This window comes from Bos mutus, chromosome 10, assembly GCF_027580195.1.
Source record: "Bos mutus isolate GX-2022 chromosome 10, NWIPB_WYAK_1.1, whole genome shotgun sequence".
In the NCBI taxonomy this organism is placed as follows: Eukaryota; Metazoa; Chordata; class Mammalia; order Artiodactyla; family Bovidae; genus Bos; species Bos mutus.
The window spans coordinates 33,487,892-33,513,902 of record NC_091626.1 but is presented as its reverse complement, the minus strand read 5'-3'; the positions used below and the strand labels follow the sequence as shown (position 1 = coordinate 33,513,902).

At 37.2% G+C, this 26,011-nt stretch overlaps 1 protein-coding gene across 1 annotated transcript in view; it reads right to left on the bottom strand.

The window, feature by feature from the left end:
• Nucleotides 1-26,011, bottom strand: part of KCNH5 (potassium voltage-gated channel subfamily H member 5) — a 384,559-nt gene that overhangs the window by 318,121 nt on the left and 40,427 nt on the right. The window contains exons 3-5 of the mRNA XM_070378509.1: nt 21,559-21,665; nt 16,625-16,753; nt 3,147-3,262 (exon numbers count right to left, since the gene is read on the bottom strand). Coding sequence (XP_070234610.1) covers nt 3,147-3,262; nt 16,625-16,753; nt 21,559-21,665 — 352 coding nt within the window. The remainder of the gene's footprint in view (nt 1-3,146; nt 3,263-16,624; nt 16,754-21,558; nt 21,666-26,011) is intronic.

Sequence of the window (26,011 nt, the reverse complement as noted above, 5' to 3'; positions counted from 1 at the left end):
CTCCCTTGCTTAAGGTCATAGTTGTCCAAGCTGAATTACTACTAGAACCTCTTAACTTGTCTCTCTAGTTACCATTTCAACATAGAGCCACTAGGTCAAACAAGGGTTCTTGACCATTTTTGTGCCATGGGTCTCTTGGGAATCTGGTGACATCTATGGATGTCAACTTCTTAGAATAATGTTTTCAAATTAATACAGTTAAAACAGGATTACAAATACCATTGAGACCAATCTCCCTTTGTGAGGTTTGTGAAGCACAAATATGACCATGTCATTTCCCTGGCATATGGGACACGATCCACTTCTGTTCACTATATACCACCTTAACCTTTTCTTTCCTACCTGACTTCATCCACATTGAATTCACAGTCAAAGGCACCATACTATCTCATCACTGAGTCTTTGGACATGCTGTCCTCTCTGCCAGGGATCAATTGCTTGGATTGTTATATGAGCAAGAAATAGGCTTCTATTGTGTTAAACTACTTAAGTTGGGGGATATTTATTATAGAAGGTAGCATTACCATAATAAAAACAGTCTTATTGTGTATGCGTATGTGAAGATATACATACATAAGAGAATAAAGTCCAACTTCAACAAATCTTACATACAGTAGTTCATATCACACACCTCCATCTTCTTTGTAACATAACAAAATGTTATTTCTCTCTTACTAACAATTTCACTGGTATTTAAGGATTATTTTGGGAATATATAGAATCTTTAATAACGTTTTCTAAAAGTGTAGTAACTTTAACTTCTGTGGGGAAGGAATGTGAATTTTAAAGTAATGCTCAAAATTCTCCAAGCCAGGCTTCAGCAATATGTGAACCATGAAACTCCTGATGTTCAAGCTGGTTTTAGAAAAGGCAGAGGAACCAGAGATCAAATTGCCAACATCTGCTGGATCATCGAAAAAGCAAGAGAGTTCCAGAAAAACATCTATTTCTGCTTTTTTGACTATGCCAAAGCCTTTGACTATGTGGATCACAACAAACTGTGGAAAAATCTGAAAGAGATGGGAATACCAGACCACCTGATCTGCCTCTTGAGAAATTTGTATGCAGGTCAGGAAGCAACAGTTAGAACTGGACACGGAACAACAGACTGGTTCCAAATAAGAAAAGGAGTACGTCAAGGCTGTATATTGTCATCCTGCTTATTTAACTTATATGCAGAGTACATTATGAGAAACGCTGGGCTGGAGGAAGCACAAGATGGAATCAAGATTGCCCGGAGAAATATCAATAACCTCAGATATGCAGATGACATGACCCTTATGGCAGAAAGTGAAGAGGAATTAAAAAGCCTCTTAATCAAAGTGAAAGTGGAGAGTGAAAAAGTTGGCTTAAAGCTCAACATCAGAAAACTAAGATCATGGCATCTGGTCCCATCACTTCATGGGAAATAGATGGGGAAACAGTGGAAACAGTGTCATACTTTATTTTGGGGGGCTCCAAAATCACTACAGATGGTGATTGCAGCCATGAAATTAAAAGACGCTTACTCCTTGGAAGGAAAGTTATGACCAACGTAGATAGCATATTCAAAAGCAGAGACATTACTTTGCCAACAAAGGTTTGTCTAGTCAAGGCTATGGTTTTTCCTGTGGTCATGTATGGACGTGAGAGTTGGACTGTGAAAAAGGTTGAATGCCAAAGAATTGATGCTTTTCAACTGTGGTGTTGGAGAAGACTCTTGAGAGTCCCTTGGACTGCAAGGAGATCCAACCAGTCCATTCTGAAGGAGATCAGCCCTGGGATTTCTTTGGAAGGAATGATGCTAAAGCTGAAACTCCAGTACTTTGGCCACCTCATGCGAAGAGTTGACTCATTGGAAAAGACTCTGATGCTGGGAGGGATTGGGGGCAGGAGGATAAGGGGATGACAGAAGATGAGATGGCTGGATGGCATCACTGACTCAATGGACATGAGTCTGGGTGAACTCCAGGAGTTGGTGATGGACAGGGAGGCCTGGCATGCTGCGCTTCATGGGGTCGCAAAGAGTCGGACACGACTGAGCAACTGAACTGAACTGAACTGGCATAAATGATCTTCATCTCTTCTTCACTACATTTTTCCTTCAAGATTCACTCAGCCCAATAACTCTGGAGAAAACTCTAATTTGAAAAGATACATGCACCCCAATACTTATAATAGAACTATTTATAATAGCCAAGACACAGAAGTAATCTATATGTCCATGGACAGAGGAATACATGAAGATGTGGTACATGTATACAATGGAATATTGTATCATCCATTACAAAGAATGAAATAATGCCTTTTGCAGCAACATGGATGGATCTGGAGATTAGCAAACTATGTGAAGTAAGTCAGACAAAGAAAGACAAATATCATATATCATTTATATATAGAATATAAAATATGATACAAATTAACTTATTTACAGAATGAAACAGACTCACAGACTTTGAAAACAAACTTAAAGTAAACAAAGGGGAGAGGGAGTGAAAAATTAGGGGCTTAGAATTAGCAGATACAAACTACTATGCATAAAATAGATAAACAACATATATATAAAATTTTATAATAACTACTATATATTCAATGTCTTATAATAACCTATAACTCAAAGAATATGAAAATATATATACTATATTATATAACTATATATATATATAATATCACTTTGCTGTATACTAGAAACCAATAACACAACATTATAAATCAACTCTAATTTTTTAAAAAAATTCGCTTAGCCCAGGTATCATCTCATTCAGGTACCACCTCCCTTTTCTGCTGGATATTTAACTCCTTGATGATAGGGTCCATGGCCTATTCATCTTCATATCCTTTGCATAGTACCTACCAAGCACAGAGCAAACCCTCAATAAGTCTATGCTGCACACACAAGTGAATGAATGAACTTGCTATCTCATTTGCTCAAAGAAAACCTCATATTCTACAGACATCATCTGGGATGTTGTAAAGTACCCTCCCATTTTCAAAGTAGGAGAGCATAAAAAGAAATATATGAAATTTCTACAATTCTACAAGGGAAGAATCAATTAACACATAAGTATTTGTAAAATAATAGCCAGAAATATCAATATTGAGACATTTGGATGGGGGAAATGTACCACCACCAGCATGTTGAGAAGTAAAGTTAATCTTGCACTTACTTCAGCTAGTCTTGAATGTTTGTGGACCACCTCTGTTTTATTCATTGGCGTGAGCTGTTGCAAAACACTTCGGCTATTTGTCAAAGCCCGTGTCAATCGGGCAAATTTTGTCCAACCTTAAAAATAAGGAAAGAAAGTCTCAGTTTTTCACACATAATGAATATAGAAGTCAATATTCTTGCTCATATTCAAGGGATCTCAGAAAGAGCATAAGTAATGAAAAGTTAGCACTTCATGCTAATGAAAATGCAGACCTAATGAAAAGTTTCAACCTAAAGCATTTCATTTTTACATAGGCATCATCATATACTTCAAGGGCAGTTATAAAATACTAAGTAAATTTTATGTGTGATCTTTGTGTTTTGTGAAAATCTATTAATATCATAGGGTCCAAGCAGCTAGGTGTCCATAAAATTCTATCCTCCCCTTAGCATTGTATACGTTTGTTAATGGGAAACAGTGGCCCAGCCAGGAATGCATTTTCCAGCCTTCTGTGCCTCTAGGTATGGGCATGTCTGTAGTTCTCACCAATGGAATGAGAGCAGAAGTGATGTGTGTCACTTCTATGCATGCAACAACTTAAGAGGCAAGTGAAACTTCTCCATACTTTCTCTCTCCTTCTGCTAGCTGTATGAAAATGACAATAAGGCCCCAGGGGATGGCAAAGCCACTGAATCAGAGCATAGAAGAATGCCATATGCCAAGGATCAATTGCTTGGATTGTTATATGAACAAGAATAACACAAATTCTTGTGTTAAACTACTTAAGTTGGGGGATATTTATTATGGAAGGTAGCATTACCATAATAAAAACAGTCTTATTGTGTACTTACGTGAAGATATACATACGTAAGAGAATAAAGTCCAACTTCAACAAATCTCACATACTATAATTCATATCACACACCTCCATCTTCTTTGTAACATACCAAAATGTTATTTCTCTCTTACTAACAATTTCACTGGTATTTAAGGATTATTTTGTGAATATATAGAACCTTTAATAATGTTTTCTAAAAGTGTAGTAACTTTAACTTCTGAGAAGAAGGGATGTGAATTTAATAAAAAAGAATTTTTTCTTCCATTATTTCCATTATTAAAATCATTAATTTTTCACTACTAAGCTAACTAACTTTAAGGAAATGTCAATGAGATGTGACCAAGTGGAACAAAACCAACCACAGTCTGCTCTTATCTCAATTAGCCTTTCTCTAGCTATCCCAAAAAGCTCTAATCTATTACAAACTCCATTAAGATCATTTGATAATTTCCACCGTACTACCTTTAACTAGGGTATTTACCAAACAACTCCTTAAAAATGAAAACTCGTGAAGGTCCAGTGGAATGACTCTAATGGAATTGATGAAATTTCAGACAATGATGAATTGATGAAATTTCAGACAAAAAATAAAGGAAGAAATCCTGGGCAGACACAACCAAATGTCTTTCAAGCCACACAAGGTAGATGACATCATACTTTACTGCTATTCTTCAATCTAATTCTGGCTTCATGTAGGCTTTATATTGTCCCATCAATTCAGCTCACTCTATGATATCAACTATTGGATTGGGGAAAAGAGTAAACTGGTACTGGTTGATAGAAGATTCTTTATTCTTTTTCATTAATGGTGCTCATCCTAGTGACTAGAATGTTAGGTTTTGGAAATCATATGCAACCCTAAAGTTTGTCCTGTGCAATATGCTAGAAAAACAGGGAAGCACCAGATATGTCATCAGCTCTAAGAACTAAACATCAACATAAAACACTATCAAGCAATCTATATCACCAACTTAGACTTTTCTTCCAAGTACTAGACCTATGTCTAATTGGCCATTGGTCACCTCTTACTCAGATGACTCTTAAACATGTTCAAAACTGATCTTTTCATCACCTTCTCCCCACATCTCCAACTCTGCTTTTTTCGTGGATTCTTGGTCTCAGTGAATGACTCAACAATATTTCCAGCTGTCCGAATCAGAAACTTGAGATTTACCATCCTCCTACACTATCACGTCATAAACACACACACACACACACACACACACACACATCCAATTCCTTCCACAAATATCCTGAAATTTAATCTCCTTTCTCCATCGCTAATATGTCATGTCATATATATCATCTTTCACCTGAGTTAGATAGTAGCTCCTAAAAACTATAGTCTATATTCTGTTCTCTGACCACATATTTTCCACATTGCTGCCAGAGCTCCTTCTACAGCACAAGTTTTACTATGCCCTTCTCCCGTTTTTAATTCTTTAAGAGATCCCTAGAGGCCTTCAGGATAACACTGAATATCCTTGGTATATGTGTCATTTTGTTTCTGACCCTAAAGATTTCCTCTGCATCCATCTCCTTCTGCTTCTCATACACACTCTGTACTCAAATCACTATGTAATTAAAATGACAAACTGAAAAACAAAACTAAATCCATTAGGAATTCTTTGTTCACCCTATGACATTCAATGCTTTCATGCTTTCACATGTTATAATCATGCTGCCTGTCTGAAATGCGTTTGCCCTTCCCATCATTCTGGCTAATGCTTACTGGTACCTCCAAACTCAAAGCATTCTGAGATCCACTGGAAGAGATGCACTCTCCTCTGTGCATTCACACTACAGGACGCATACCTCACATGGCACTAACAATACTAATGCAGTCATTGATAAGCATGTCAGTCACTCCCATTAAACTGCCATTCATCTCTCCATTCTCAGAACTTGGCAGAGGCTTGCCATAAAATAGACCTTTAATTGACTAATTAATCAAAAGTTATTTGTAACTTTAAAAATAAGATTTAAAAATAAGCTGCATTTTTATTATCATGAGCATTAACATGAAATATTGTCATGTATTATTATCACTGGGTTTTGGTTTGGTTTTTGATTTATTGGGTTAAAATGATGAGGATGTCCTCAGATGACAGAGACTATATTGGCAGCAGGTATGTTAAAATATTTCTTGTTGATCATTTCTCTTTTTACAGCAACTGAGTATTATAATTGCAGTGAATATTTTTAGAAACTTCCAAGTCAACATTGATTCAGTTTCTTTTCTTTTCTTTTTCTCTGGTTGAGCCACAAGTCTTGCAGGATCTTAGTTCCCTGATGAGAGATCAAACTCAGGCCCTCAACAATGAAATCACAGAGTCCTAGCAACTGGACTGCCAAGAATTACTGCAAGTCAATCTTATAGTAACTTAAGGTTCATTATTTCTAAGATAAATAACGTTGCATCTATTAGGACATCTGATTATTGGATTAAAAGAGAAGATAATTTTTATTTCCTGTGTGTGATAATGGTTTGTTCAGAAAATATTTTTTAAAAATTAAAGGAGACATCAAAGGAATAAGTTTAATAATACATGGAAGAATACAAATCATCAAATACCACATATTCACTCCTTTCCTCGGATAGTACAAAGAAGCAAATGTGTGCGGAAGAAGAAACATGATGATGAATGTTCATCATCATCCTCTGGTTTTCTATTTCAAGAATCGTGAGTACACACTACAGTTTCTTAATGAGGAAGCAGCAGTTCCTCATTTAAACATAAAACAAATGTGCCTGTGTCTGTGTATCTCATTTTACACATGAAGTCAACATAATCAAGAACTATTTCATCCCTTTACCTTATTTCAATGTCCTGGAGGAAGACAAAATGTTAAAACTGTGAAAATAAAACACATCCACTTTTCTTCATGGTAAACAGTAGAAAGAAACAGAAAGAAAAACGTTAATTCCTCAATCTGAAATTTTATTCTGCATGAGACAACCCTTAAACATAGATGAAAAGGGAGTTTTACTGCATGATATGACTTTTAGGTGCCAGATTTTATTCTTTCTATCCCTGGTTGTCTAGTTCCATGACTGGAACATAGTGGGCACTGGACACATTTTTGAATGAATGAGAACATTAGTTAAAAAGATAAATAGAAATTAACAAGGCACCCAGATTATATGTATTAATAGTTAAAATTAGAAAATAAAGAAGCAAATCTTCTGCTTTTCTATGTTCAGCTCTTAGCAGATACTAATACAACTCTGTCTTGTGAAGGAAAGGCTTTGGGTTGGAGAAGCTAGAAAGGGTGGGGTAGAGGGTTAAGGAGGAAGTGTGGAGGACTATAATTTTTCTCTCAAAATGAAAACTGGGGAGTTGCTAACAGAAAAAAAAAAAAAAAAGTGGTGACAATTGTCAAACTGACTCAGACATACTGAGAGAAGTTTAGAAGGAAATATCAATACTTGGTAAGGAGTTTTCCTAGAGACAGCAAAGGCAGTTGTCTAATCATTTAACCATTTAAGAGCTTCAATATCAAAATGCTCACAGAGCTAGAAAACCAATGCAAAGCTGGGGAGTGTTTTGATTTACATTTAAATCAAAGGGAGCACTCAAAGATGCACTCCCTAAATTGCTCAGTGATCTTTTGTCTCTGGTGAGAGCTTTCTTGCAGTCCTCAGTTCTAAACAGCATTATTTTCTTTATGCTGTCCCTCTGTCCTCACTCTCAGCAGATTACCTTATCAAATATATTATTGAAAAAAAGAAGACAGAAGAAACACAACAGCCTTCAACTTCCCTTCTGTTCCCTCCATCTCAAGTTCCACCCAACCATGGTAACTGATTCTTGCCTGTATCTTTATTATCTTAGAGAATTAGGCATTTGCTCTTTTCTGATCATGTATATATTCTACTTAACAAACATTTAAGTGGCTTCTAGATTTTTTACTATCACTAACAATGCCACAGTGAATTTCCTTATAACTATACCTTTGTGCTCTTGGATACATCTGCAATTGCCCATGTGATTAGATGAATCAGTTAATTTGATCTGTCAGCTGCTGCTGCTACTGCTGCTAAGTCGCTTCAGTCATGTTGGACCCTGTGCGACCCCATAGACGGCAGCCCACCAGGCTCCCCCGTCCCTGGGATTCCCCAGGCAAGAACACTGGAGTGGGTTGCCATTTCCTTCTCCAGTGCATGAAAGTGAAAGGTGAAAGTGAAGTTGCTCAGTCGTGTCCAACTCTCAGCGACCCCATGGACTGCAGCCCACCAGGCTCCTCCGTCCATGGGATTCTCCAGGCAAGAGCACTGGAGTGGGGTGCCATTGCCTTCTCCAGATCTGTCAGCAGCCCTCACTAAACAGTCAAACTTTGAAAAAGTTAAGCAGTCACACTGTCTAGGTCAGAGGGGAGAAAAGGCATATCAGCAGTTCTAACTTTCCCCAGCGATACATTTACTGATTTCACCTTTACTGAGACCTAACTGGTGTGACTGATTATTCAGCACAGTTCACTGATGTTACTTAGATGTGGTCGATATGGGGTAATGTGAACAGACAGCTGAATATGAAGAGCCTAATACTTGCTCTATAAGTTGTTCATGGCATTATGAGAACATTTGTTCTCCTAAAAGCTTAGGATGCCAACTCCTTCTTAATAAAACATTAGTTTAGCTCTATTGGGTTGCAATTAACCTCTTTGTCATGGACTGCCTAATCTTAAAAATAAAAGGAAGTCACAGAGGCAGCTCAATCAATCTACTAGACTGCAACACAAGATTCTAATCTATAAGAAAAAAGCTTAGGTAAACAATTATACTCTTGGCCAAAGAGACTACATGGTATAATTACTCATATTTCATCTGTTGTTTCCTCTCTAAAGAAAACCATTGGCTTCCTACAAGGGGAAGGCTGCTATTTTTGCTGTTATTTTCATTCTACAGGAACTTTTTTTGTCTCAATTATTGGCACAAAGATGCCATAACTATTTGGCACAGGATATTTCACACTGTTAAGTGTCTTGGCAGTTTTTGAATCTGTTTGAAAATACTGTACTATATAAATGGGCAGAGATTTGAACCATCGCTTTTAGAACACATATGGATAATCAACAGAATGGATTTCTTGGCTGTCATTTTTCCCCCTTTGTATTATTATAAATGATGTATCAGGTACCACTGACTGATAATCTGAGCAACAGTTCCCGGACCTCGGTATCAGAAACAAAAGATAACAAAAACACTTTTCCCTCCTTGAATTATCATCAGTAAATTCTGTTGATTCAAAACAGTACAGTCCTGTCAGAATCAGACTGTTCTCAACCTGTGCTTCATCTTTGTAGGGAAAAAGGAGAGCAGGGGGTTTAAGGTGGCCAAACCCCAATAAGTATCCACTGGAAAGGGATAAGGCAGCATGGTCCAATAGAGAGAACATTGGATTGAAAATCAGTCAGACTTTGAGTGTCAGAATCTTCAACAGTAAAATGGAGATAATAACACTAATTTTCAGAATTATAGGAAAGAGCTATAAAGAATACAAAGCTCCTGACACATAGTAACTGCTTCATCAAGACTGGTTTCTTGCCCTTCAATAGTTTCTGCTACCACCCATCATGTATATGTAAGTTGACATCCCTCGGTGCCATTAATTTCAAAGGCAGAAATTCATCTAGAATGAAGTTTTGGTGATCATATGAGGAAGTACTACTCTCAAATTAGTTGGCTGCCATTACACTGTAGTTACCACTCCAGATACAACTTAGAAGTACAATTCACAGTTAGCCAATTTACTCAGGTTTTTCACCTATATGTCTGAGTTTCTTGGTAAAAATCCCAATATAAGCCGAAAGAGACTGATACCAATTCCAATCACTTTTGTCACATTCTTAAACGATATGGGCCTTTGTTCCAATCACTGCCCCTTTTCCACATTAAAAAAGGTAAAATGGCCTTGTTCTAGAAAGTTATATCCTGGCTTTCCTATGTGTGGATTCACTTGTTTGTTCTGCATTTAAAACACTATTTTCTATATCCCCAGCCAAGCTTTTACTATCTAAGTATTGCTTCAAATTTTTGCAAACACCTTCAACCTACTCTGTTGCAAATATCCTCAGCTCCTTGATCCCTTCTCCCTGATCCTTGAGCTCCCTGATTCTTTTCATCTTGCTCACCTAAACAAATCCCAACTCTGGTTGGATCCAACTCACCTACTTCACCATCTACACACCTTTGACTATTCTGCTGCTGCTGCTGCTGCTAAGTCGCTTCAGTCGTGTCCGACTCTGTGTGACCCCATAGACAGAAGCCCACCAGGCTCCACCGTCCCTGGGATTCTCCAGGCAAGAACACTGGAGTGGGTTGCCATTTCCTTCTCCAATGCATGAAAGGAAAAGTGAAAGTGAAGTTGCTCAGTCATGTCCGACTCTTAGCGACCCCATGGACTGCAGCCTACCAGGCTCCTCCATCCATGGAATTTTCCAGGCAAGAGTACTGGAGTAGGGTGCCATCGCCTTCTACTAGGGTGGAGTAAACACATCATCATGCTCATAGATACTAACGAAATGCATGACCACAAGTTTCACATGGACCTTACTGCTGCACTGAAAACCTGCTGAATTTAGCCTTTGCCACTCACTGCTCCACTCTCTACACAACTGTTTCATACCTCCTCCTCCCCCTCCTCCTCCTCCTCCCCCTCCTCCTTCTCCTCCTCCTCCTCTCCCCTTCAACTCCTCCTTACCTCCTCATCATCCTTAATCTCAGTTGATAACCATGTTTTCTCTTTTACTGAGAAAATAAGAGTAATCAGAAGAAAGCTTCCATTATATATCAATCTGTTTTCACACCACCCCTCTCCCCATTAGGATATGATGGAAGGAACTTTGTATCTCCAAAACCTAGTTAATAGTGCCAGCACCATACTGTGTGCTCAGTCAGTATGCTTGGTTGTGGAAAAATAAATAAATAAAATAAACAAAAAGAAAAAATACTCCTAGAAGAGTCACAAAAAGGCTCATGTTAAGTAACTCTGGTGCCCAAGGTTGAATCTAAAGTAAGATTACTATATATGTAGAATCTAGAAAAAATGGTACAGATGAACCTATTTTCAAGGCAGGGAGAGAGATGCAGACATAGAGAATGGACATGTGGGCATGGTGCAGGGCGGGGTAGGGTGGGATGAAGAGAGAGAGAGATTAAGATTAACATATATACACCACCGTGTGTTAAATAGATAGTTGGTAAGGAGCTGCTATAAGCACAAGTTCAGCAAGGTGTTCTGTGATGATCTAGAGAGGTGAGAGGAGGCTGTGAGAGGGAGCTCCAAGAGGGAAGGGATGTATGTATGCATATGACTGATTCACTTGATCGTACAGCAGAAACTAACACAAAATGCAAAGCATTTATATTCCAATAAAAACTAACACAAAATGCAAAGCATTTATATTCCAATAAGAAAATAACATTGCTGCCTCCATGTTCAATGTTCTATACTCGAATCATATTGATACTCTGGTGTTATCACAAAATCTCATCTGCTCTTTCCCAAAAGTTCTATGGTCCTCTTTGCTCAAACTAAAAAGTTGAAAGATGCATTTTTGCGCCAAGTTTTCAAAATATACTTTCTGATATGCTAGCTTCATAGGGATAGTTGGATGATTGCTTAATGCCATAAATATTTTAGTTCTATTGAATTTTTCATATTAATTTTACAACTCACATGAATAATAGAAAGTAGCTCATATACACCATTCACAGTTACATTGTGCAATACTTTTTTAGAAATCTGTTATGCATTTGAAAGGTGTAGAGGAGTCTCAAAATAAAAATCTATTTAAAATAAGCTCTTCCACTACAAATTGGAAAGAGATATTTTAGTCTAAGGTTTTCACAATGAGGTTTGATTTTCCCTATAAATTTTAATTTACAGGTCTATTGAACAGATTACTCAAAAATCAAGTGGTCTGAGTTGTCTCGAGTTTATTTAAATGGAGTTCATTTTTGTAAGAATAAAATAATGCATTCAAAAGAGAAAAAGCTCTATGAGTCTGATGAAAGGATGCAGAGAGACGGAGGTAGAGGCAGATAAATGGAGAGCTATTAGCTTGAGAAATAAAGGTCAGTCTTTCAACATTAGCACCCTTTCTCCCAACCTCATTGTAAAATGCTGCCAACTTATAGTTTCCATAAACAGATACCACCATTAATGTTCAGCAGGTCAAACCTGTGAGAAAGTATTGTACTTTTCTTGGCCAACTTTAGCTGTGCCATGAAGTCAGTTAAAGTGAATGAGAAAAACAATAACCATTAAATATGAAAGTTAAAAATGTATAAATATTTTTGAGGGGAAAAGTCTGTGATTTTTTACTCAGTCTGGCAATCATTCATGTATGAAGGCAAGTAAAATTCATCTGAAGAATATGCTGGGTCACAAGTCATATGCCAATCATTTATCTTTTATTTTAGAATATAGCACTTTACCAAAATTTACAAACAATTCACTGAAGCTCAATATTAAAAAACAAACAATCCAATCAAAAAGTATGGCAGAAGACAAGAATAGATATTTCTCCAGAGAAGACACAGATGGCCAAGAGGCACATGAAAAGATGTTCAACATCACTAATTACTATAAGAGAAAAACAAATCAAAACTATAGTGATATATCACCTCACACTTGTCAGAATGACCTTCATCAAAGTCGACAAATGTAGAATGTAACTTGGTGCAGCCACTATGGAAAATAGTATGGAGATTCCTTAAAAAAACTAAGGATAGAGCTACCATAGAACCCAGCAATCCCACGCCTGAGCATATATCACAAGAAAAACATGATTCGAAAGGATATGTGCACTGCGATGTTCACTGAAGCACCATTTACAATAGCCAGGATATGAAAGCAACCTAAAAGTCCATCAAGAGATGAATGAATAAAGATGTGGTATAAATATATATATATATATATACACATGTATATATATATATATATATATAGGAATATAACTCAGTCATTAAAAAGAATGAAATAATGCCATCTGCAGCAACATGGATGGGCCTGGAGATTTATCAAAATAAGTGAAGTAAGTCAGACAGAGAAAGACAAATATCATAAGATATTGCTTACATGCAGAATGTTTAAAAAATGATACAAACAAACATATACAAAACAAACAGACTAACAGACTTAGAGAACAAACTTATGGTTACCAGGGGAAAGGGCAGAGGGAGGGACAGATTGGGAGGTTGACATGTGCACATTGCTATATTTAAAATGGATAACCAATAAGGACCTACTGTATAGCATAGGGAACTCTACCCAGTACTTTGTAATAAATAAAATAGGAAAAGAATTTGAAAAAGGAATCGCTTTGCTATACACCTGAAACTATTAATAACACAACATAGTTAATCAACTCTACCCTACCATAAAATAAAAATTTTAAAACATATATATGGCACTTTAAGATACAGACAGCTGTTAGCTGCAGGTTTTTCATAAATGTTTCTTGTCAAGTTAAGGAAGTTCTCTATTCCTATTTTGCTGTGAGTTTTTATCATGAACAACTTTTGGGTGTGGCGAAATACTTTTTCTTTGCCAACTGATACGATCAAATCAATTTTCTTCTTTAACCTAATATCAGTACTATGAATGAGAGTGATAGGTTTTTAAATTTTGAAACATCTTTCCATGTGGAATAAATCTCACTTAGTCATTAAGTGTAATTCTTTTAACACATCCTGGCAATCTATTTTTGTTGAGGACTTTTATATCTACATTCACGAGAAATGTTACTCTGTAATATCTTTTTCTGGTTTTGGTATGATGGAACTGACCTCATAGAATGAGTAAGAAGAGTTTTCTCTACCACTGTTTTCTGGAAGAGACTGTGAATTCACCAATAAAACTATCTGCACTTCTTATTGGAGAAGGCAATGGCACCCCACTCCAGTACTCTTGCCTGGAAAATCCCATGGACGAAGGAGCCTGGTAGGCTCCAGTCCATGGGGTCGCTAAGAGTCGGGCACGACTGAGCAACTTCACTTTCACTTTTCACTTTCATGCATTGGAGAAGGAAATGGCAACCCACTCCAGTATTCTTGCCTGGAGAATCCCAGGGACGGGGGAGCCTGGTGGGCTGCCGTCTATGGGGTCGCACAGAGTCGGACACAACTGAAGCGACTTAGCAGCAGCAGCAGCAGCAGCACTTCTTATTTTGGAACTTTATTAATTATTAACTTATTTAATAGATATAGGACAATTCAGGTTATCTATTCCTCCTATCATGAGTTTTGGTAGTTTGTGTCTTTCAAGGAATTGGTCCATTTTAACTAAGTTATCGATGCAGTGGCTATCAAGTCACTCAAAGTATTTCTTTACATGCTTTTATGCTCATGGGATATGTAGTGCTAGTCCTTCTTTAATTTCTAGTAATGGTAATTTGTCCCTTCTCCCTTTTTCTTGGTTATCCTGGCTAGAGGTTTGCTAACTTTAACATTCTTTTCCAAGAATCAGCTTTTGGGTTGCAGTGATTCTCTCTAATTTTTTCCTTTTCATTGATTTCTACTCTAAGGTTTATTACTTCTTGTCTTCAGCTTGCTTTGGTTTAAATTACTCTTCTTTGTCTAGTTGCCTAAGGTGAAAGCTTAGATATTTAGTTTCATACTTTCTTCATTTCAAATATATGCATTTAATTATATACATTTCCCTTTAAGCACTGCTTTTACATTTCAGAAACTTGATATGTCATACTTAAATCTTCATTTAGTTCAAAATATTTTTATAATTTATCTTAAGACTTTTTCTTTGACCCGTGGGGTATTTAGAAATCTCTTAGTTTCCAAATATTTGGAGATTTTCTACCTGTCTTCCTCTCATTGATTCCTGGCTTGACTCCATTGTGATCTGAGAACATACCTTGCAAGATTTATACTCTTTTACTGAGCGACTTCACTTTCACTTTTCACTTTCCTGCATTGGAGAAGGAAATGGCAACCCACTCCAGTTCTTGCCTGGAGAATCCCAGGGACAGGGGAGCCTGGTGGGCTGCCGTCTCTGGGGTCGCACAGAGTCAGACACGACTGAAGTGACTTAGCAGCAGCAGCAAAGCTTTCGGAGGAGGCAACGGCACCCCACTCCAGTACTCTTGCCTGGCAAATCCCATGGACGGAGGAGCCTGGTAGGCTGCAGTCCATGGGGTCGCTAGGAGTTGGACACGACTGAGCAACTTCACTTTCACTTTTCACTTTCATGCATTGGAGAAGGAAAGAGCAACCCACTCCAGTGTTCTTGCCTAGAGAATCCCAGGGGTGGGGGAGCCTGGTGGGCTGTCAGAGTCGGACACGACTGAAGCAATTTAGCAGCAGCAGCAGCAAAGCTTTTGAAGTGTGTTTTATGGCCAGAATATAATCTATCTAGTGAATGTTCCACATAATTTGAGAAGCATATGCATTCTGCTGCTGTTGGATGGAGCACCTTGAATTTCAAAACAAAGGGGCAATACACCTAAACACTATTAGAAAACTATTCTATTAAAAATAGTATTACAATATATCCTAAACTTCCTAGATACCGGGTCTACAGGTAAAATCAGTAACAGGTAATACAAGTCGAAAAGTGAATAGTTTATTTGAACTTCCAGGAGATGATTTTGCATACACATTTTCAGAAATAGTCACAATGAATTGTTCTCTGTCATACTTCAAATGGTCTGCACTTCATAAAATTTTCCTCTTGCAATCTGATGCTAAACAGAAACTGAGCATACACACACATACATGAGTGTACATACATAAGATATATGTATATATATACATGTAATTTTTCTCTGATTATGATTACAGTTGAAAATATTAAAATTGCTGTGCCAGTTTTTTTTAAAGAGGTAAAAAAATGCAATGTTTGTTAAATGTAAAGAAAACAATCCATTTTTAGTCTCCTAAGAGATAATTAAAAATACCATTTCATAAAAACTTCTTCTAAGGGTATTTAAATTTCATTTATATGACATCAGTTTCTAATTTAAAAATAATTAGACAGAATAAAATGAGAGTAAATTACATATAAAAGGGGATAGAAGCTCATACCACTCACTAATGTCTTCTATAGTAGTCTCTCTGAATATTATAGTCAATAAGACTCCAATCAGAATGTTTGCATTTTGCCAGCCGCTTTCTGGATGACAAAATTGTTCTTTACATAATTAAACAGCATCTACCCAAGAGAATCTACAACAACTAAATAAAGGAAGAAAAGCCTGAAAAAGTCAACTATTCATGCTCTAATCAATATAACAAAATTCAATCAACTAATCAACTGTGCTCCAGTAGAACTTCATCAAACAACCCCAGAAGCTGTTATACTTTTTGTTTCTAAGTCTCAGTATGATAGAAGTTGTTGAAATTCCCATATTGATTCAAAATTATAATGCTCCATGAAATCTCTTCCTTATAGCTCATCTCAATTTCTCTTATAATAATTAAGTTAACCACCTAATATTTCAATGTCCTATTTCCATTCAAACAACATGATTGAATAAAATTGATTCTGGACAATTACTAGAATAAATATAAAACCAAAGAAAGCCCACATAGTAAAATTTTGTTTTAAAAGCTCAACCCATGGATATTGTTAAAATAATAATACTATATTTAAATGACAGGCTAATCCTTAAGTATAGTAATTCCTTTGAAAATTACCTTTTGTTGAATCATCCTCTATTGGCTGTTTGAACAACGTAATATCCTTGAAAGTGCATAGGAACAAAACCACCTTTTCATGTTCATTTCTTATCGGTGCAATTTGCATATAAAACCAAACAGGGGTTCCTGGAAAAGAGAGAAAGGACAACAGAGTGTGATGCAGACACCACAATGATTTGGTCTTCTGCTTTCCCTCCTCCTTCAGCCACTAACTGCTATGTCAGGAATCAGCACCAAAACAACAGTATTTTAATTACTGAAAAGAGTCAGTACAATTTTCATTTTATATCAACTACCAGTTGCTCAAAAATTAATGAATATGTTTTTCAAATCAAAATATCAAAATTTGAAAATAAAGCACAGGGCATCATTTCATAACACAATGGAATAAAGGCAGTCTTGCTATTTAAGTATTGTTAATGGGACTTCCTGGTGGCTCAGATGGTAAAGAATCTGCCTGCAGTGAGGGAGGCCTGGGTCAGGACAATCCCCTGGGTCAGGAAGATCCCCTGGAGAAGGGACTGGTTACCCATTCCTGTATTCTTGCCTAGAGATTTCCACAGGCAGAGGAGCCTGGTGAGCTACAGTCTCTGGGGTCACAAAGAGTTGGACATGACTGAGGGACTAACACTTTCACTTTCCTTTCAGTGTCACCTTTAGATCTGGGTCTCTACACCACTGCTGCTTTCAACAACTCCCTTCCATGTTCTCACCAAGTGTGAGCATTCCTATGCGCTTCTCCGTGTTACTTCGAGAATTGTTTCCGGTCGACTTCAACATCAATACCTGATGCTTTGATAAGTATTTCTCTTGCAGGAACTTTTGAATTGCTGTTTCTACCTCAAGTTTCTCTCATCAATCAAACAGACTTAAACTCTTCAGCTCTGACCACATCCCCCCATCAGAGAGACAGGATGTCAGTAACACTACAAGCCTGATGTACACAAAGCTATACCTGAAGACTTGAAGGCAGTGTTAAAGAAAAAAATGTCCCCAGGCCTTGAAAGTCTCAGACATCTTCATGAGACACTGCTTCCAACCTCCCTTGCTCAAAGCATGAGCCTGGACTCTGTCACAATGATCTTCAAACAATAGCTCCTGCAGACTTCAGAAGACACAGTGTTTCAAAGTATTCAAGCCTTAGGATTTGGACAAATCAGAAACTGGCATTACATCAAATAATAAATATTTGAAGACACAAGAAATGCCTTCAAAGGAGTAATTACTCACCAAATGATAAAACACTGAGGGAATTTTCCATCAGAATCAAAATGATGCATTTTTCATTGTAGTCTTTCCAAGCCACAGTGCAGTAAAGCCTCTCTGAATAGTCTATTTTAAAGACATATGGTCTTTTGTCAAGTTTAGGATTTGGGGAGTGAGATGTGCAGCTGTTAATATTTAATCTTTAGAGGAAAGTCGATAGCCTGTTAGTGACTTTCAATGAAAACCTATAAGAAGCATCTCCAAATCCGTGGTCAAAAATTGTCCACTGATAATATCACCATAAAGGGAAATTTGCCATTTACATAGAATAGGTGACTTGACTACCAGATGCTAAAAGTCAAAGAATTCCAGAGAAGAGGTTTTTATAAATATTTAGTTCTGACAACCAGGTCCTTTGCAGCCCCAGGGAGCCTACAGAAGGACATAGCCTTTTCCCAAATGATTACAGGATGAGACAGGGACCTCAAAAACAATCCCACCATCTCCCAGAAAGGCTTGTTCTTTGTTTTCTGCTTCTTATTTTACACACTGTATCCATGAACTGTGAGTGATGTGCACAGTTTGACAAATCACCAGACCCAGACGCTCGCAGATACATGGCCTATGGCTGTTCCAACACAGTGAGCTTGAGGCAGTGGGTCATAAACAGAGAGAAAAGGGCATTAAAAATAAGTCGTTTTCCAAGGTCTGCTAGAAATCTAAATAGAAAGAGATGATGTTACAGCTCAGACCTTCCAAGGAAAACAGCAACTTTTCAAATTTCGGCATTGAGTCAGAACTGTTGTTAAAATTGCTTTCAGAAATCACAGTATACTTTTTTCAAGTTTAGTCACAGGCTCAGACTTCTCCGAGGAGGCTGAGTTTTTGCTGCATGGCTGGCGAATATCTATATTCTGGATTTGAAGTTCAAGGTGATGGAAAGTCTGGGAGGGTTAGGTAGAGAGACCTGTAGCTGCTGGAAACTCAAGGCAGTGCCCTGGCATTGATTATTTGGAGTTGCCCTAGCTATCACAGTTCTGCCTTTGTGTAAACAGAAAGATACATTCTCAGTCATCCTCCCAGAGCCACTGCATTTTTTCTCAACAGTATAAGCAACCCAGTATAATCAGAGCAACGGACCTAAAGAATTGAGGTTGCAAACTGAAATGTCAATTGTGATACATATTAAATCAGATATCTCAGTCTCTCCTTTTGCAAATGGTGTTTAGCTAATTATTTAATGGAAGTGTTGGGAGGACTTGGCATTCAGGCCAAGATTTTGGCATTCCCAAAACAGTTCTCTACAGATGTGTGAATTTTTCTAACATTAAAAAAACATCATAAGAGCACACTTTTTTCAGTTGATGTTCAGAAGCCTTTAGCTAACTATTTACAAGATTTTTTAAAGCTGCTTTTAAGTATAGGAGAACTCCATTATAGTGCATGGACAATATCTATTCATCATATTAAGGAAAAAGCTCAATGCAGATACTATCCAGAAATGACAGGAGTTTTAATATAGAGTGCTATGTGCCATAATCCCTACTGACTCCAAACAGACAATTATGCATATATAAGTTATCTGAAACGAACCAGATAGGCCCGAACAAGGGCCAGACAATCATTACACACTATTAAAATAAAGCAAACTATCCAAACCATCTTCATAGGAAACTTTTAGAAATGAAATATTAAAGTTATTGCTAACATGATTTAAAGGATATAAACAAAACAAAATTTCCACAAGGTATTTTTGAGAAAATCAGAAACTATGGATCTGGCTTTGAAGCTGTAAAATCAGAAAAAAAAGATTATTCTGTTCAAATCTCAGGGTAAAAATGACCTTAGTGAAGTAAAAGTCGCTCAGCCGTGTCCAACTCTACAGTCCATGGAACTCTCCAGTCAGAATACTGGAATGGGTAGCCTTTCCATTCTCCAGGGCATCTTCCCAACCCAGGGATCAAACCCAGGTCTCCCACATTGCAGGCAAATACTTTACCAGATGAGCCACAAGGGAAGCCCAAGAATACTGGAGTGGGTAGCCCATCTCTTGTTCAGAGGATCTTCCCGACCCAGGAATCAAATCAGAGTCTCCTACATTGCAGGCAGATTCTTTACCAATCAAGGAAGCCCCTAAAATGACCTTAGTAATATGGAATAATAGTAAATCATTTGCTAAACTTGAGGTACATATTGAAGTCATTCAAGGGGTAACAACCCTGTATAAAAATGAAAAGGGGCATTCCCTGGTGGTCAGGGGCATGAATCAATCCCTGGTGAGGGAATTAAGATCCTCCCTTGTGGTGAGGCAAATAAAATAAAGAAAGAAAGGGAGCTTTGGCATACAAGTTTTGGCTACAAAATATCAGTATGTGTTTGGATCTAGTGAAAAAGCCCAGAAAGCACCTAGAAACTGGCTCTTCTCTTGTAGAAGACAGAGCTGATTATTCAGAATGGATTGTTCTCTAGTTGACAAGCCAATAGACATTTGGATATGGTGTCAAAGAGAAATATATTTTCAGTCTTGATTCTAAAATGAAAAATAAGATGATAGAACATTCCCTAGGTAAAACCACTGAAACTAATTCTTCCATTGCCAGTACCACCCGGTAACAGGAACTTCACTACTAACGTGAACCAATGCCTATGGCTGTCGTTATCCCTGTGATGGCCTATTAATAAAAAGAAAACCTAAATATTCAACAGGGAACAAACATTTAAGGTACAATGGAGAGGATAAACTATGCTTCACAAAACCCAACCAGCACTGCACTTGGTACAAGCATTTCCTGTTGAAGCTAGAATGCTTCCTGAACTGGGAAAGAATTTAGTAACCATCAATTTTCACTAAAGATAATAATTGGCTTCGCTATCATTTAACCATTAACACTAAATAAATTGACTCATCTTATGCAGTGACTGTTCTTTAAAAAAAAAAAAAAGGCCCATTTGGAAATGCAACAAAAAAGAAATAAAGTAAGTGACTATTCATAGAAAACAAATTAGAAAGGGGACTTGGTTGATGAGTGTATTAGTTGGTTTTTTGTTTGTTGTTCGTTTCCTCCAAACTCTATTGGAGAGTCTCATCAAAATGGCCCATAATTATCTAAGACCCATATCATGAACTATTATGTGATTGTATAATGGACAACTGACCACTCATATTTCCCATCATTAGACAACAGCACATACAATCAATACATAGTTACCAGATGTGAATGGTACTTTCTGAAAGTAACACCTATTCTCACCAGTCTTCCAACAAAGCAGTCTGGTCTAGCAAACAGCCATATTGGCAAAGATCACCTCAGGTAGACACCATACACTCACATGTCATCTACGTTATGTTGAAAGATAACATACTCACTGATAACAATCCACTTTCCCTTTAACCATAAGAAGAAATGAACGAATTTTTCGGTCACTTTTGGCTGCTGTCACATAACTATAGGATCTTTAACATGGGTATTAATCACAAAACAACCTTCCATCTGACACACAAAAGAAATCATATTCAAAATGCATTGTATTTTTCTTTCATTCCTCAAAAGGTTGTTTTTCATAAGTATTATTTATTAATTTTGCTATTTAATTTTTACAAATACCTCCTGCCAAGAGAAGCAATAAATCTTTTATATTCTCTCTACACTATAGTTAGCTACCACTTACCAATATATAATATTAATAAGGAGTTGACGCATCTTATTGATGACATAGATACCTACTGTTTTTCTTGTACAAGAGAACTTCAAAGCAGTTTGACTCGTAGTTGTCAAAAGTCTGCCTGACTTTCTCAATGGTTTTTTTGTCAGTCAGTTCTCCATACATAAAACTGGAAGAAAAAAAAAAAAAAACACCAAACAATCCATTTCAGTTTGGGGTTGCTTTTCAAATGCTACATAAAATCATATACTTGTCTCTTTTAAATTAAGTATTCAAATTTAGTTACAAAATAATTGCTCCCACAAAATGAACTAAAATAGTTAAACCATGTTTTAATCTTGACTATTAAACTCTTGCTAGAAGATAGCTTTTTAAGTGATTTTGAACATACAGTGAGAAAGAGTAAGAGAGAAAAACAGTCGTTACTTTACACAAGTCCAGTATGCATCAATTTTAGCTACTTAAACAATCCTTTTGTTAAATAATACCAGTTTCCCAAATTTTGGTTTTCATAGTATATTAACTATGATTGATACCATAAAGCATAAACTTTGCTGCTAGATCATCAGTCTACAAGTCATGAGTAAATAACAAGTACCCATAACAATCAGTGATCAGTTTCACTACTTGTTTTAAAGCCTGTCAGAATTACAGTGCATCCACCACTCAGCTCATGCACAGACAGCAAAGTGTGCAGGTGTGTTGCCTCCTTGTCTCTCAGTGGCACACTCATGGGACATTTCACAAAAATGCATAAATAAAAGCAGGAATTCACCATCAAAGAGTAAAGGCCACCAAAGGAATGTAAAGTGATCATGGTGGAGGTGAAATTCAAATTAAACATAAAAGAAGTTATTTCTTCTAAAAGAATGAGGAGATGTTGATATTGCTGTACTTGAGAGACTTGAAATATGCAGCCAGAGGAACCTAGTGAGGACAAACCCATCAACATAAATCAGGAAAAGGATTGCTGTAAAAAAGACCAAAGTTTCCCAGAGGATGTAATACCATTAAAAAAAAAAAAACTTCACATTAAAGGAGTACTAGGAAGTAATTCACAGTACTGAAAGTAAAAGGATAAAGTTGAAAAGGATTCAAACTTAAAAGAAGTATACTATTTGCTAAGAGGTAGAAAAAAATGCTCTCTTCATATCATAAAATATATTACAAGAATGCAAGAATTGTTCAAGTGATTTGATAGGTTTTTGCAAAGAAATGAAACACTTTAATCTCAATGTTTCTAATGTTATAGATCATTAAATAATGTACTAAATAAATATTAGTGTTACTATTATTTTCATTTCCCTGCACTTAAAACCAACAGAAAGAGATTTTTTTTTAATGCTTTGACACACATTGTTAAAGGTCATGGAACAATCATACTTTTTCATTGAGTATTAAGGTCACACTACATGCTTTCAGCTTGTACAGTTTTTTTCACATTCCCATACTACAATGAAAAGTGAAGATTCAGTATTATATGCAGTACTGAATTGGCATTCTCATTACTTATGAGGATTTTTTTGAAATACATACAAGTAGACCTAACGGAAGGAAAATAAAGAAGAGAAATTGAAGGGGACATATGCTATTACTATAGCTAGAGGAACATAAAAACAGAGATCAAAGTGTAAACTCCCACATCTCACAAACATTTCCTAACATTTGAAATTATCTATTTTTTTAAGAGAACTTCACCAAAAGTCTGCAAATTTATAGAACAGAACTCAGTCAAAGGAGTACAAGACTCTAAAACTATTCTTGATGCTTTTGCAATCATAAGCTGTGCATCTGGTTTCAAAAACCCAGTTCTACTAGTTGCTATGATTGTCCAGGTAATTTCTTCCACCAGGAAAAATATGTGTGGCTTGACAGTTTTTAAAGCCTCAAGTATATCTTTGTCATTGCTTTTCTTAGAATTTCTAAGACATTAACTTATTCAGATCAGATCGGATCAGTCGCTCAGGCATGTCTGACTCTTTTCGACCCCATGAATCGCAGCACACCAGGCCTCCCTGTCCATCACCAACTCCTAGAGTTCACCCAGACTCACGTCCATCTAGTCAGTGATGCCATCCAGCCATCTCATCCTCTGTTGTTCCCTTCTCCTCCTACCCCCAATCCCTCCCAGCATCAGAGTCTTTTCCAATGAGTCAACTCTTCACATGAGGTGGTCAAAGTACTGGAGTTTCAGCTTTAGCATCATTCCTTCCAAAGAAATCCCAGGGCTGATCTCCTTCAGAATGGACTGGTTGGATCTCCTTGCAGTCCAAGGGACTCTCAAGAGTCTTCTCCAACACCACAGTTCAAAAGCATCAATTCTTCGGCACTCAGCCTTCCTCACAGTCCAACTCTCACATCCATACATGACCACAGGAAAAACCATAGCCTTGACTAGATGGACCTTTGTTGGCAAAGTAATGTCTCTGCTTTCCAATATGCTATCTAGGTTGGTCATAACTTTCCTTCCAAGGAATAAGTGTCTTTTAATTTCATGGCTGCAGTCACCATCTGCAGTGATTTTGGAGCCCCCAAAAATAAAGTCTGACACTATTTCCACTGTTTCCCCATCTAGTTCCCATGAAGTGACGGGACCGGATGCCATGATCTTCATTTTCTGAATGTTGAGTTTTAAGCCAACTTTTTCACTCTCCACTTTCATCAAGAGGCTTTTCAGTTCCTCTTCACTTTCTGCCATAAAGGTGGTGTCATCTGCATATCTGAGCTTATTGATATTTCTCCCAGCAATCTTGATTCCAGCTTGATTCCAGCTTGTGTTTCTTCCAGTCCAGCGTTTCTCATGATGTACTCTGCATATAAGTTAAATAAACAGGGTGACAATATACAGCCTTGACGTACTCCTTTTCTCATTTGGAACCAGTCTGTTGTTCCATGTCCAGTTCTAACTGTTGCTTCCCGACCTGCATACAGGTTTCTCAAGAGGCAGATCAGGTGGTCTGGGATTCCCATCTCTTTCAGAATTTTCCATAGTTTATTGTGATCCACACAGCCAGCAGTAAATCCAAGCGTGGTGGGGCCTGAAGCTTATACAGCTCTAGAGGTCCTCTTTAAGGAGCAGAATACTAAATGTATAAAACAAAATTAAGTACAGAGCCTTGAAAGCCATACACTCACAGAAAGGCATAAAGGTTAAGGTTTTTTATCTTCATAGGAAATCTGCTCCTGAATATCTTAGTCTAGAAAGTTTACAACATGAAAAGCATAGTTTGTTAGCAAGAACCAGGAAAACTAGCAGGATTCAACAATGATACCATATCACAACTAAAAATTACAGAGTAATGACCCATCGTACGGTAACACCAACCTGAGCAACTAAAATTCTAGAAACTAAGAAAGTACTGATAGATGAAATTGAAAGTGTAGTAGCTCAGTTGTGTCTGATTTTTTGTGACTCCCATGGACTGTAGCCCACCAGGCTCCTCTGTCCATGGAATTCTCCAGGCAAGAGTACTGGAGTGGGTAGCCATTGCCTTCTCCAGGGGATCTTCTGGACCCCAGCATCAAATCCTTTATTACAGGCAGGTTCTTTACTGTCTGAACCATCAGGGAAGCCCACTGATAGTTGTCATCAACCAAATGTTCTCCAATCTGTATCCTGAATTTTCAATTACTTTTATTGTTTATTAAAAAGGAATAGTTAATTGTCATTATAACAGTAAAATAAGCAAGAAAATCTTAAAATAGGATGACAGGTTCTAACTCCATAATCTTACAGCCAGACTAGCACATGATGCCTCAGAGGGCATTGAAAAGCCACTGTTCCTGTCAAAGCCTGACTTACTGTCATGTGAGTTTTATGAATATCTCTGAGGGCATCAAAAGTAAATTAGAATTCCTCAGTTAAAGTGAACAAAGTCACCCTCCTTTCCTCCACCAAAACAAAACACTAGTTTAATACTGCTAATATTTTTTTACAGACAGGTAAACTTTTTATTGACTGATATTTTTAATCTAAAGACTCTACTAAAGAGAAAATATTAAAACACACAAAAACAAAAAGTATGATATGAGTAATTAAACTACTAAATGTGTGTGGTCTTTAAGAAAAGAAAAAGCATTTACTCCTATTACTAAATGTCAGAGTCTATGGTTCAATAAATAGGAAAAGGAGTACGTCAAGGCTGTATATTGTCACCCTGCTTATTTAACTTATATGCAGAGTACATCATGAGAAATGCTGGGCTGGAAGAAGCACAAGCTGGAATCAAGATTGCGGAGAGAAATTTCAATAACCTCAGATATGCAGATGATACTACCCTTATGGCAGAAAGTGAAGAGGAACTGAAAAGCCTCTTGATGAAAGTGAAAGAGGAGAGTGAAAAACTTGGCTTAAAGCTCAACATTCAGAAAATGAAGATCATGGCATCTGGTCCCATCACTTCATGGGAACTAGATGGGGAAACAGTGGAAACAGTGTCAGACTTTATTTTTGGGGGCTCCAAAATCACTACAGATGGTGATTGCAGCCATGAAATTAAAAGACACTTATTCCTT